This window comes from Gossypium hirsutum, chromosome A08 (assembly GCF_007990345.1).
Source record: "Gossypium hirsutum isolate 1008001.06 chromosome A08, Gossypium_hirsutum_v2.1, whole genome shotgun sequence".
Classification (NCBI taxonomy): domain Eukaryota; kingdom Viridiplantae; phylum Streptophyta; class Magnoliopsida; order Malvales; family Malvaceae; genus Gossypium; species Gossypium hirsutum.
Genome location: NC_053431.1, coordinates 27,697,756 through 27,713,327, shown reverse-complemented (window position 1 = coordinate 27,713,327; position 15,572 = coordinate 27,697,756). Strand labels below are relative to the sequence as shown.

General features: G+C 32.4%; 1 protein-coding gene across 1 annotated transcript; it reads right to left on the bottom strand.

Annotated features, from left to right (window-relative positions):
- Positions 1-11,836: 11,836 nt before the first annotated feature.
- Positions 11,837-15,069, bottom strand: LOC107922037 (uncharacterized). Its single transcript, XM_016851897.2, has 3 exons — positions 14,604-15,069; positions 14,263-14,360; positions 11,837-12,303 (listed from the first exon to the last, which is right to left on the bottom strand). The coding sequence occupies exons 1-3, from the start codon at positions 14,866-14,868 to the stop codon at positions 12,250-12,252; spliced, it is 417 nt and encodes a 138-aa protein (XP_016707386.1). The 5' UTR covers positions 14,869-15,069; the 3' UTR covers positions 11,837-12,249.
- Positions 15,070-15,572: the final 503 nt, after the last annotated feature.

Here is a 15,572-nt window from a genome sequence, read left to right as displayed (position 1 = left end):
GCATCAATTAATGTTACAACAACCGAAGGGTAATTAAACAATGAATGATTCACATTGTCAACGTTAAAAACAAAAGGCACAAAGTCATGCTTACTTTGTTCTCTAGCTAGATATTGAATTGGATATTGGAAACCCTCATGATCTTTTAAACTACAAAAATAACATTTCACAACAAGTGATAAATCAATCGTACTCCTTTCGTTTGGTCACCTCCTCTTGAATTGGCATACTAATTTATACCCAACTTTCCCATCACAATAAGCCTTTAGATCATTCTTTCCACAAAATTATGGAATAAAGAATTTTGGTTTAACTAAAGAAGGTTGTCCACAGTTATTATGACCAAAGTCTCATCATTCATATGAGGTGCGCTCTAACATTATTTGCATGAAGATGAGGTTGATCAACCTCAGATCCCCAATGACAATTCTAACACTCAATTTAAGTACTTAAATGAGCCAAATTTTTATTCATTGTGTCTAGAATAGTGTCACGTTGCTGATTTCGAGCATTTCAATCCTTTTAATCCCTTTGCAACTTTATAATCATAGTATCAAATTTATCATTCATTATAAAAGCAACAAGGTTTTCCATGGTATCCAGTAGCTTTTCACTACTATTTCACTCCCTTTGCTACTCTAAATATCACGAGTCACTATGAAAGCCTGAAAAGAAAACAACACTTAACAAAAAAAATTTACACAAACCTCATCGTTATACACTAAAAAATAAAATCAAATTCTCAATGAGGTATGAATTAATCTTGTGAGTCTTTTAAAAGTGTTTATATCAACCAATCAAAATTTGTTAAAATTGAACTAGAAATGCAAACTTAGTGGCACTAAGAGTCCAAAATTGGCTAGACACCAAAAAATTGTATTGCACAAATAAAGGGATGTGCAACGTGCTTTAACCTACTAACACAAGAAATAATATAGTATTAGAATGCATAAAGGAACAATAAAAAGTAAAAAAATAAATGAAAACTAAGGCTAAGAGTCAATGAAAATCATTGAAACTCGAAAATTTGAAAATTGCAGAGCAACTTGACAAACTTCGTTCAATGTGTTCCCAGTTTACAAAATCAGAAAATTCAAATTGGAGCCTCCTTAAATAATTAGATCTGATCTGGAAATTTTCGGCTTGAAATGCAACCCACATAATATTTTTAAAATTTCTTTACTTTTAGTTTTTTTTTTTGTTTTCTCCACTTTTTTGATCACTTTTTTCGTGGGAAATATTTTTGAATATTCTAAGAGTGTGCCAAGAATCAATATGTAGAATTTTAGACCATTTGGAAAATGTTTACCCAATGAAAAATATATTTTTCCCAAAAATTATAGGTAAAAAACTATTTTAAGGTTGTTTTGCTAGAAATCAGTTTATAAAAACATAAAGAACATCCAAAACACCAAAAAAATTGATACCAAATGATAGGGACCTGTGCAAAATAAGATCACAACTTTGTTCAAGTCGCAGATTTGACTTAGGGTTCTAGATGATTGGGAAAAAAAACTTGGAGTTCAACTCAACTTAAAATGAAAACAATCCAAGTTTGAATTGAAGGGCAAAAAAAAAGTAACAAAAGAACAAGGAGACGGAATTAAGAATTAGGTTCTTGAAGGAATCCAAGTCAGTTAAGTAAACCTTCGTGCTTGATGAATTCCAAATGAATCAAGTTGCCAATTGAGTGAAAAAAAAAGGTTTTTAGAGTGATTTGGGTCGTTCTTGATGAAGAATAAGTTGTGGAATTAAGATCTAAACAAAAGAAACAATCTAAAAAGATTGTTTAAACTCTTCTAAAAGAAAAATCAAGAGAAATTCTTTAAAAAAAGACTTAAAGAGAATTTTATTAAATCAAACGTGTATATTGAACGAATATGGATAAGGGATGGGTGCACTCTATTTATAGCCTTCTAATCCCTAACTAATCTCCTAATTTTAAGAAATGTGATAAGTATGTCAACTAATTATGATAACTCATCAACTAACTAACTAACTAACTAACATAAAAAGATATCTTAAGTGTGGAAATATGATAGGAAATTCATCCAAGGGTCTAAATGGGCTCCTTGGGCCAAATTTTTACAGTTGACCCACTTATTAAATAAAATTGGACAAAAAATTTCTAAAATGTTTACCAATTGGGCCATTTTGACAAATTGTCTTGATTTTCATCTAAGTCCTTCAAACTTCATGATGGTCTTATAGACATCTCAATAGGCCAATTTTCAATAACTTAAACTTATGACTTGTTTGCCCCCAAAATTGACTCGTTTAAGCTCGTACATGTATTTCATCCCGCACTGCTTTTAGATTCGTTTTCTTGGACCAAGAATTCAAAGATTTGAAAATCTTGATTTTTTTTATTCTTGAAATCTCCCAAAACCACATAATTGGACTAAGATTCGATTTCTTGATTTTCTTGAGAACAAGAAAGTGAATTTGTAACACCCTTAACCTGTATTTGTCGCCAGATTAGGGTTACAGAGCATTACTGTACGAATGGAACATCATAACATACATTTCATACATCATCAAAAACATATTATAATACATTCATTCATATACATATCGTCCCTTAATCGAGCCCTTGAGGCCACAAAAACACCTTAGAAACAATTGGGGACCCAATTGGAAACATTTGGAAAGTTTAAGAAAAAGTTAGAAAATTTTGAATATAAGGGTCACACGGCCATGTGCCTTACACGGCTGAGACACATGCCCGTGTCTCAAGCCGTGTAACCTTCAAACTAGGGACACACGGCCGTGTCCCAGCCCGTGTCCTCACCCATGTAACTCTCTAAGTAGGGTTACATAGCCAAGTCACACGGCCAAGTCACACACTTGTGTGCCAGGCCATGTGCTAGGCCGTGTAACTGCTTGACTTGCATGTAATAAAACCTACAAGGTACACACGACCGTGTCGCCAGGCCATGTGTCACACACGGCTGAGTCATACACCCATAATTTGCCCAAAATCAAGTTATTTTCAACACGAAATCATGCACACACCTATAGGCCTTTTGTGCACCTAATCAAGACATCAAAACATGACTAAGACCTACATGATATGACCAATTCAATAGTTCAAAATCAATCAACCAATATTCCATACAAGGCACCTCAAATGCAAACATCTAAAACTTACCTAAACATGCATATGTTACCACTTACCAATCATCAACTACTAGTTCTAAGAACTTTCTAAAGCTTAATAACACCAACCATCAAATGATACTAACAAACCATTCTCATCCATTATCAAAAGTGACCAATAGTACTTCTTAAAGTAAGCATTATACTTATTATGCATACATGACACCAAAACACAAACACATTTAGTTATTATTTACATATTCATCATACACCACAAATTCAACTACATAAGTTTATACATGCCACTACCCTAAGAGATACAAAAACTACCATTATCAATTGATAATATGATTCAAAGGTTTGATCCGTCCAAAATGTCAGCAACGATGTTCTACAAATCAATCCACAAGAACAAATAAGCTTACAGAGCTTAGTAAGAACATAGTATATCATTTAATCTAACAATAATTGAATACGATTCATACATTATTCAATTAAGAGTTACCGGAGTCCAATCAGGGCACAAAAAAAATTCAAGGGCATCGAAGTACAAACAAGGCCACGTAAGTGCAATTCGGGGGAACTGAAGTATAAACAGGGGCACATATGTGCAATTCAAGGGTACCGAAGTACAAACAGGGGCACATAAGTGCAATTCAGGGGTACCGAAGTACAAACAGGGGCACGTTTGTGCAATTCAATAATAATCTTATAAAATCATCATGATTAAATCCTTATAATATAAGTACACAAATGGAAATTCGTTTACATATCAAAACACTACGAACTTACCTCGACGACTAGGGCGTAGAAATGAGATCGACTAATCTGAGGCTTTAGCTTTTCCTTGATCTAGTTCATTACATGGTCTATCTTAATCTAAATAGACAAATTTAATTCATTTAATAACCCTAGCATTCAATGTAGTCCATATTTCATTTTTTGCAAAATTACTATTTTGCCACTAATATTCTAACTTTTCACAATTTAGTTCTTAAGCTCATAAATTGAAATCTAAACATTTTCACCCTTTTATCAAGCTATCCGATTTCTTTAGGGACCTATATCAATCCATACAAATCATCATTTGTAACACCCCTTACCCGAGACCGTCACCGGAGTCGAGCACGAGGCATTACCTGACTTAACTTACTAATTTGGGGCATAAAATTTGCTTTTAAAATTAATTTATTTACATTCATTCAATATGTCCCTAAAAAGGGCCCTCGAGACCCTAAAACATGCAATTGAAACGGTTTGGGACCAAGCCGGGAACATTAAAGATTTTCCGAATACTTAGACAAATCAAAACAATTTATTTCATTATTCCTTATAAAACTACCCACCTGCGCCATAGTCACTAAATAAATCATAACTCGAGTCACAAAACTCAAAATTTAAATTCATGAATTTTTCCTGAAACTAGACTCATATATCTTCTTACTAATCTTTTTCCATATTTTTTGGTCTAGCCAATTAGTACAGTTTATTAGTTAAAGTTTCCCCTATTGCACTGTTTGACTACTCTGACCTCTCCTCACTACGAATCACTCTTCTCCCTGTAAAGAATTCAAATAACCATTCCGTTTGTTTCTCTTGAAATTATATTCACTAAGGAATCTAGAAATATAAACTAGAACTTCTAATTCTTTTTGTATAGTTTTTAGTGAATTTATAAAGTCAGAATAGGAGATTCAAAAATTGCTCTAACACTGTCTCACTAAAATTCAAATATCTCTTAATATACACTTCTTTTGCTTACTCTATTTCTTTCATATGAAAATAGACTCAATAAGATTTAATTCTATATCTCATTCATCACCTAATTCAATTTCTACTATTCTTGGTGGTTTTTCAAGTTCACATTACTGCTGCAGTTCAATACTGTTTTAATGCTAATTTCACTTTTTCATGATTTTTTTGTATTAACTACCATTTAGGCATACATAACACCGAAACATGTTCTTCATTAGCCATTTCAATAACTAATCATTATCAAATATTTACATACCATTCTTTAGTCATATCATAATGACATACACACAAAATGGCTAAGTCCCTATACATGCCATAAACTAGAACGTTTGTAAATGAAGATACCCATTTGGTAACTTGATAGTCGATAATGTGAAGTGATCTTCGACGACCTCTAACCCGAGCTTGCTTTTAAGTACTCTGAAACATGGGAAAGTGAAAGAAGTAAGCTTATAAAGCTTAGTAAGTTCACATGTAAAATAATAAGCATTAGCAATCAATTTAGCTTACTACCATCCTGTCATAATTTGCTTAAATAATGTTTACTTCTTACTTTCCCATCTTACTCATCGGTAACCTTACCAAAGGCTCAGAATACAAAAGGCACCTTACTTAATAGCTTGCTTGCATACCTACAACATCTCACTTAACACATGAGTACTCTTTCATAATATAGGCATATTGCCAATCATGTCATAAAGTGTCACAAGCATAACTGAAAACTCATCACTTACTTAATACTTGATAATCTCAATTACTTACAATCTCAATATTAAATAAGCCTTAAATGCATACCTATACTCTTTCTTCATGTTCTCAACTTTTCATTTCTTTGACTTACTCTTTGGATTACTCGAGAACCTTTTCCTTTTTGAACTTACCATTGCCATGTCTTGACATGGTCTTACGTGGTATCCTTGCCTTATGAACTCACCAATGCCATGCCTTGGCATGGTCTTACATGGGACCTTTGCCTTATAGTAACTCATCAATGACATGTCTTGACATGGTCTTACATGATTTCCTTGCCTTATAAAACTTATCAATGCCATGCCTTGGCATGGTCTTACATGATATCCTTATCTTACCAAATGCCATGTTCCAAACATGGTCTTACATGGTATCCTTGTCTTACCAAATGCCATGTTCCAAACATGGTCTTACATGGTACCCTTGTCTTAGTGCCAATGCCACATCTTGATGTGGTCTTACATAGAGTCCTTAATCAATGCTGATGCCATGTCTTGACATGGTCTTACACGGGATCCTTGCCTTACCAATGCCATGTCTTGACATGGTCTTACATGGTATCCTTAACCATCAATTCCTCCTTAAATGCCATGTTATGAACATGGACTTTTCCGTCAATTCTTCCTTAATTACCATGGTACAACCATGGACTTTGAGATATCAATGCCTTGTCAAGTCATAGCTAAAATATACTTGCTCAAATTCTCAAGGTTAGTCGCATAACTCAATAATAACAATACTAACAACAATAATTGCATAATAATAAAATGCTACTCAACATACTTACATTCTCAATCTCATCATATCATCAACTTAACTTATTCTCATCAAACTATGCTAGTCAATACTTTCTTGTTATCATACAAAGCCATAATACAAAATATGGTCTTACATATAAATTATACAAGTTCTCTTTCCAATATTGAATTATTATCGAACATTAATCATTATATCTGAAACTCAATACTAAAGTATTTATGGCCAAAATATCAATTTATCATTCAAATATGCATAACTAAATGCTTATTAAACATATGAACTTACCTCGATACCAAAACGACCATTTTACCAACTTTCTTGATTTTCAATTTTTTCTCCCGTTCTAGGTCCAAATCTCACTTTCCGGGATCTAAAACATCATATTTCAATTAATTAATTAATGAAATATTCAAAAAATTTCCTAACTCAAACTTTGGGAAAATTACAATTTTGCCCCTAAACCTTTGCAGAATTATGATTTTGCCCCTAGGCTCGGAAATTAAAATTTATCCATTTTTCTTATGTTTTATGACACGCTGAACATTTTTCCCTTCTATGGAAGCATCAAATTCCCACTCTATCATGTACTTATGAACATTAGGTATTTTTACCGAGTATGTCGTTTTACTCGTTTTCACTTAAAATTGATTAGCAAAAGTTGTTTAACATAATTTCAAGCTTCATTTTCTACCATAAAACATCAAAATAAACACATTTAACCTATAGGTATTTTTCCAAATATGAACCCTAGCATGAATTATTGCTAGAATAAGCTAAATCAAGTTACCGGGACTCCAAAAACGTAAAGAACATGAAAAATGAGGCTAGAACGGACTTACTATTGAGCTTGGAAAGCTTGGAAAACCTAATCATGGCTTCCCCCATGCTATATTCGGCCTCCATGAAGAAGATGGACCAATTTTGGCTTTATTTTCCCTTTTTAATTCTTTTAATTATTAAATGACCAAAATGCCCTTAAAGGCTTTTCTTTCAAATTTATCCTATTCTTGCCCATTTTTGTCCAAACATAAATATAATGATCTAATTCTAAATAGGGGCCTCCACTTTAAGAACCCATTTCCATTAAATCCCCTTTATTATCTAGAACACACATTTTGCTAATTTTACAATTTAGTCCTAATTATCAAATTAGGCACTTATACATAAAATTTCTTCACGAAATTTTCACACAATTATTTAATCAATGAATAAACCTTAAAACTTAATCGGAATAATTTTTTTTGACCTCGAATTCGTGGTTCCGCAACCACTATTCTGTTTAAATTATTTCAGGATGTTACATCATTTCATAAATTTACCATGAACTTTCATCACTTTTACAAATAAGTCCCTAAATGTCATTTTCATCCAAAATCACTTTACAAAACTAGTTTATTTATCAAAAACAACTCATAACCTTTCATTAAACATCAAGAATCAAGTAATAGCATTCATGATATAATCCTAATTCTTTAACAATTTTGCAAATTAATCCCCGGGCTAGCTAGATTAAGCTACAATGACCTCAAAAACATAGAAATCATTAAAAATGAAATCGAAATCACTTACATGTAAGCAATGGTAGTTTTCGAAACTCCAAACCCTAGTTATGGCTATTTTTGCTCTTGATTTTTGGTGGAAGAAACTTTGAAGAAGATGATACATTAGTTTTTTTTACTTATTTTACTTTAGCTTATTAATTAAATTACTTTATTAACCTTACATTTTAACTTAAAAATCACTTAATTTGTGTCCATAAAATTCCGCTAACTATTTAATGGTCTAATTACCATATAAGTCCTCCCACTTTAAAATTTCATAGCTATTTGACACCTTTAACTAATAGAACTCTACTTTTACACTTTTTATGATTTAGTCCTTTTCACTTAATTAAGTATGCAAACATCAAAATTTCTTAACAAAATTTTAATACAACCTTACTAACATCCCATATATATTAAAATAATAATAAAATATTAATTTACATCTCAAATTTGTGGTCTCAAAACCACTGTTCTGATTTCATTCAAAACGGACTGTTATAGAATCTTGATTTTCATTTTCCTTTATATGTACATCTAGGGCCTTTGTAACGAAGTCTTATATGGCCTTGTTCAATCTTACTTTTATTTTCTTAGCATTTGGCCTCGTTTTAGGGCTTTGAGGTAGTGTAAGTCCATTACGTCCATGGGCTAAAATTTGGCTTTGAGGTAGTGTAAGTTCATCATTTGGTTTGATCAAATAAATTATTAAAATTTCACAAAATTAAAAATATAAAAGATTGGTTCAATCGATTTTTTTAGTTTGATTCAACCAATCTATATCAATTTGTAGGTGAATTGGTTCAACTTTATATCTAAATTGATATTCTGACTAGCCTAACCACCGGATTTTGTGATCCCGAATTAGGGCCTAAACGAAATAGTGGTATCGAAACCACAATTCTGAAGTAGAAAAATTTATTCCGATTAATTTTTTATAATTTATTGAGTGATTAGATGCATGTGTTAGAATATCGATAGAAAATTTCATGAATTGCATATCTAATTTGCCTATTAGGACTTAATTGCAAAAGTTGATAAATATGAGTTTTAGATGTTAAAGTATTTAATTGAAGAGCATAATTGAAGTAGAGGTCCTTAAATGGTAATTATACCATTAGGTTTTCATGGACAAAAGTGGACATACATAGGTAGAAATAACCAAAGTTTTTAATGAAGGGTATTTTAGTCATTTGGTAATTAAAAGATTAAAAAAAGGAAAAAGATGGCAAAACATGTCCATCTTCTTCATTAGGATGAAATTTCAAGGGTTCTCCATAGCTAGGATTTGTTTCAAGCTTCCAAGCTCCATAGTAAGTGATTCCAAGCCCCGTTTTTAGTGTTCTTTACGTTTTTGGAGTTCCGGTAACTTGATTTAGCTTATTCTAGCAATAATTTAACCTAGGGTTTATATTTGGAAAAATACCCATAGGTGAAATGTATTTATTTTGATGTTTTATGGTAGAATATAAAGTTTTAAATTGTGTTAAACAACTTTTGCTAAACGATTTTACGTGAAAACGAGTAAAATGACATAATCGGTAAAAATACCTAATGTTTATAACTACATGTTAGAGTGAGAAATTGATGTTGCCATAGAAGGGAAAAATGATCATCATGTCATAAAACATAATAATTTTGGAAAAAAAATTTAATTTTTGAGCTTTGGGGAAAAAGTGTAAATATGCAAAAGTTTAGGGGCAAAATCGTAATTTAGCCAAAGTTAGAGTTAAGGACTATTTTGATAAATGTGAGTATTAAATCAGCTAAATGTGTTATTTTATACCAATAAAGACGTGGAATCGACCTTGATCGGGGAAAGGAAAAGATTGTGGACTAAATTGCAAAATTTCTTTATTTTGTACCGAGGTAAGTTCAGGTGTAAATGTAGTAACATAATTGTCATTTTAAGTAATTTAATGTTATTTATATGATATGATGATTAATATCATGAAATATTATGCTTTGTGGTTATTATTGAGTAATATGCAAATTATGTGTGCTACTAGTTAAATATGAATTGCTACCGAGTATCGGTTTTGATATTCCGTGGAAGACGAAAAAGATGTGTGATCGAGGAAAAATCCCGTTTGAACCTTTGGAATAGATTAGAATACAAGTGACATGTCACTAAGATATTTGAGTTCCAAACTCGTTGAGTTGAGTCTGAGTTTGTGAGATGTAACTAGGCATCCGAACTCGTTGAGTTGAATCCGAGTTCACTTATGGCCGGGTTATATGGTAGCTTGGCTACATAATTTCCGCAAGCTATTGAGTTTGTCTAGCTGCGGGTATGGCACTTATGTGCATGAAATCCGTGTATCCGAATCATATTCCGATGTGTTCAACGGGTAAATCTTAAGTGGATAAGGTGAGTACCTAAAACGAAGGTGACATGTTGGTAAGTGTGGTGAATGAGAAAATTTGTACAGGTATGTACTTAACCCTCAGGTTGAGACTTTAATATAACAATAATATGGTAGGATCATGAATGAGAAATATGATATGAATGCTTTGGTGATATTATGCAAATGTGGATTTCGTATTATTGCATGGTTATGTTACTTGCTATTTACATGTGAACTTACTAAGCAATTATGCTTACTCCCTCCTCTCTAGTCTTTGTAGTTTTGTCAAGCCGACTAGGAGATCGGGAATGGTCGGAGGCGCGCTCACACTATCAACAAACTATTTCGGTATAATGACTTGTATATTTTGGGAATATGGCATGTATAGCATTATAATCATTTTGTGTATATAATCTCATGATATGGCTCATGGATGGCATGGAAATGTTTGAGAATGATTAGCTATTGGAGTGGCTAATCAAGATTATATTTGATAACACGTATGCTTTATGTTCTAACTAATCTATGGAAATCCATAAAATGGTGAAATTGGCTATAAAATAGAATCACACAGCAGCAGTGACGTGAGTTTGAAAAATCAATAAAAATAGTAGAGATAGAATTAGATGATGAATAAAATATGGAATTTAATCTTAATGAATCTATTTTCATTTGGAAGAAACAAAATAGGTAAAAGAGTAGTATGTTATGAGATATTTACGTTTTGGTGAAACAGGGTCAGAGCGATTTCTGAATTCCCTGTTCTGACTTTAGAAATTCATCATAAATTGTGTAAAAATAATTAGGACTCACACTTTACATGTATGGATTCCTTATTTAGTCTATTTTTAATAGAAAAAACGAAATGGTCATTGGATCTTTGTACAAGAAGAAATTTGATTCGTAGTGCACAGGGGTCAGAGCAGCCGAACCCTGAAACAGGGGAGACTTTAACTAATAAACTGTACTAATTGGCCCTACCAAAAATTCTAAAAAAAAAAAAATTAGTAAGTAGATATATGAGTCTAGGTTCAGGAAAAATTTACGGAATTTTATTTCGAGTTTCATAACTCGAGATATGATTTTTTTTACCGACTGTGACGCAGATGGACAGTTTACTACAAGAATTGTTTGAACTTGTTTAAATGCTAAAATAAGTTTAATAATGTCTCATGCTCGAATCTGGCGACTGTCTCGGGTAAGGGGGTGTTACAGATTTAATCCAACTCTAAAAACATTGATTATGATCAATAAAATAAAATTTTTTTTATTTCTTCAAACCGAGCAAGCAGGCAGGGAAATTTGGAAACAAAATTAATAGTTAGCATCTTGACCTAGGGAATGTGACTAGACATTATAAAGGAAGAATAAAAAAATAGAAAAAAACTAAAGAGAGAAATAATATAAAAGAAAAAAAGAATTAAAAGAACTACTTTAAAGTTTATATGATGGGACAATTTATTATTGGTTGGAATTTTTTAACAACTACAATATTTTGGTGTAAAATGGGTAACGAAATAATAATTTAAGTATCACTTGTAACAAAAAAATGAGAGGGACAAATGCATGAATTAGATAAACTAATGCTAAAAATTACTGCTTTTAATAAAATAAGAATACGATACATAAGAGCATGTCATCGACAGTTGATAATGATCTCAACGCTAGAAATTGAAATTGTGAGGACACAACATGACTCCTACCCTGGTATACAAACAAGCTCAGTTAGCTGCTCTGATCAGCAGTCCAAAGATGCCAACAAAGATCGCTTCAGGAATCCAAATGTCTTTTGGCCTTTCCATACGTAAAGTATATATAGATATAATACAAAAATGATACACAACCACCATTCTCGGTGCAAGTTCAGCAGAATAACAATATGCACCGTGATTAAAACATTCTCATTAGATACATAATAATAACATTAGAAGGGGGAAACAGAAACAGAGGAAGAGAAGAGGGACTTCAAATATCTCATTACCAGCACAAAAAGCATGCTACACACTTTGCATTTTGCTTGATATTTCTTTCACTTTTACACCTTCCTTTTCCTGCCATAAAAATAGTATGAAATGTTGGTCAATATCGTATGTGGATCAGTCATGATGAAAATGAAAGTAAACACAGAGAAAAAAATCAGACTTTTGCATCAGAGAATTGTTACTTCCATGGTGTGGGTCTTTAATATAAACAGAAGCAATGCGCTTCACGAGGGTTAATCACCAGTATACATTAAGTTGACCATGTAACAGTGTTGAGTAACCCTAGTAGAATTTCCCAAAAACAAGATAAAATACGTAAACCACAGACCAGATTCAAGCTTTTGTACATTAATCCAGAAGAATGTGAGGATATGAAAGTTGTGAATAAAGCAAGACAAGTCTGGAGATTTATACATAGTGTTTGAAGCATATGCTTCTTCTCTATCTGTATTCTCTAATTTCTTCCATCTTAACCAGGCGATTCCAATCAAAAGCTCAAAGCTTAAAAGAATTAGGATTAAATATCACTTAACTAAAGCAGCATCAAAAGTTATAAATGCTCCCTTGCCAAACTATGATTTAGTAAAAACTGAGAACGCAATTGTTAAGACATCTTTCAAACATAAATAATTTGTTTAGTTGTTCACTTCAATAAGATTCAAAATGAAAACGAAACTAGGGTTTATTCTTATGGGAATCAGGAATAAAGAGCAGCTACCAAAATACAATATTTTCCAAGGTACAATAAAAAACCATAATAGAATTGCAATCTGTGGTCTCACATACCATATCTATGTTACTCAGACTCAAGTGTGACTGTTAGATATGAGTATGTGTCAAAGACGGGTATGTTCAGTATTTCTTAGCTTTTCCATTAATTTGAAAGGTCATTATCCTCCTATCAATGTTCAGGTAGCATCAAACATGGATGGTGGAGAAGGTACTTCAAGAAAGTTTGTAAACATCAATTGGTTGGGCTAAATGTGTAAGTAACCTTCATATTGAGAAAGTTCTTCGCTTAGAACATGTTTTGAAACCAGAGCTATCTTGCTGTGGATCAAAAATCATCAAAGATCATCAAGTTACAATTAATAAGATGAAATTCCATCACATTTACAGAGCCAGTCAGATAATGAAAACAAGCTCCTCGTTCTTGTGTACTGTATTGCCCAGACTCAAGAGTGAATGTCAAATAAGGGTAGGTGTTTCAACTTGTGTGCTCAATTTTTCTTAGTTTTTTCATATGTTTGGAGGATCATCCCCTCACACCCATAACAGAATATGTGTTGAACACAAGAGTCAGACACAGATACTTGTGGAAAAATAGAGCGGTTAAAGATAGGTTAACTAGATTTTATTTTCTATAATGGTTTTTCAGAGCATCATTTCAAGTCCAAAAACTTTCACTTTACCAAGTATTCTAGTCTTCCAAAACTAGTCACTAACAAGTACCAACCATAAAGCTGAGAAATCAAGTATTAAATGTTATTCTTTAGTTAAAAGAACGATAGAACCAGATCTATGACCCAAAAGTTAGGTATACAAAAATACTTGGAAGTTTTAGATGTATAAAATATGCTTTAGAGGCCAGTACATCCCGCCTCCTGTCCATCTACAGCAATGTATCCATTTACCACATACCTACTCCATATAGAAAAAGTTCCTAGGAAACATCTAAAGATGCAAATTTTTAATCATTTCCAAAATGCTAAAAACCTTACGCAATCTTGATCTCATATATATGACTAAAAACCAGGAATGGAATGATAACAGGACACCAAGCTTCCTTAGCTAAGATCAAGTAAACAACTTTAGACTACATTTAGAAACACAACAAGAATTGAAGCACAAATGTGACCATCTTTTACGGTCCACAATTGCTTACAAGCTAATTAACGAGTACCTTCAGCAATACTTTGATTTCATCAAATCTAGCCCTAACACCAAACTAATGGAGCTAAAAGTAATGATCTGAAATTTAACTTTCCCTTAAAAATATACCATTTAAAAGAACTTATTTACACTTACCAATCCCTTGCTCTCGTAATAATCGTCCAGTGCCCACTGATACTTGGACTGATTTAAGCCAAACCAGCGAGCTAAATGGTCATCCAAGCTTGAATGAGCTGCAAAATATTAACAAGAGTAGATACTATTTATTGTCGACAAAACGAAGTATAAAAATAATTAAACGTAGCTAATCCGCCATGCTAATGTAAAGCTTAGATAGAGTAGAACTCTCCCATTTTTGGACTTCAAAAAAGAAAAAGAAAAAAAGACGCCAGCATTTTGAGTAACCCCAAAGTTCTCTTCTTCTTTTTTTTCCCTAAAAAAAGGGAATATAAAAGGTAGAGAGGAACATCATATACCATTTTGGACTTTAAAAATAGCATTCCTGAAAAAACCCAGAATGGAGCCATCAGAATCGGACGCAACAAAAGACTTATCAAACTGTTGAGGCGGCGGCCGGACCGGAGGAGGAGCAGAAGCAGGAGGCGCGACCGCCTTCTGAGGAGACTGAAAAACAGGAGGTTCAGTGGGGGTAGGAGTAGAAGGTGGGGTAACGAAGACAGTGTAGGGTCCGATCTTGCCGATCATAGGCGGGGGAGTAGAAGGGTCTCTGTTGATTGGCATTTTTAAAGAAAGGAAGAAGGAAAAAGTAAGTGCTGAGGGAGTGAGATTAGGCTATGGCTGGGGAGAGAGAAAAAGAGAAACGGGGCGGAAGAATAGGACAGCTGAGTGAAACAGTGTTAGCTATTTGTTTAATGTTAACAGTTTAGACATTAGATGCGCTTTCAATTGAAAAAAAAAAAATCGTTTTGCTTTGTAACGTGACTTGCAGAGTTACTAAAAAAAACCTTTTTGATTTAGAAAAAAAAAAATTACGGTAAGTTATAAAATGTAGTAGTTAGTGGAATCAAATTAGTATTAATTAAATTAATTAAATTTTTTAATTTTTAATTATTTAGTGAATCAAAATTTTTTTAAAAAATTTTAACTGAACTAAAATATTTCAGTTAATTTTAACTGAATTAATCGAAATTTATATATTTTTTGTTAAAACAAATATAAAATATATAAATAAATATTATAAATTTCATTTTGACGGAATTAATCAAATTAAAAATATATATAATTTGTATTATTAATTATTAATCTCTGTTAATTCGATTAATTATCCTATTTTAAACTGAATTAACCGATAACTAAACTTCTAAAAAATTATTAACCAACTTCCGACCGAATTAATAGATCAATTAATTGAATGGGATCGGTTCGATCGATTAATTTGGTTTTAACCGAAATTTGATCACCCCTACTCTCATCCCATCTAATTT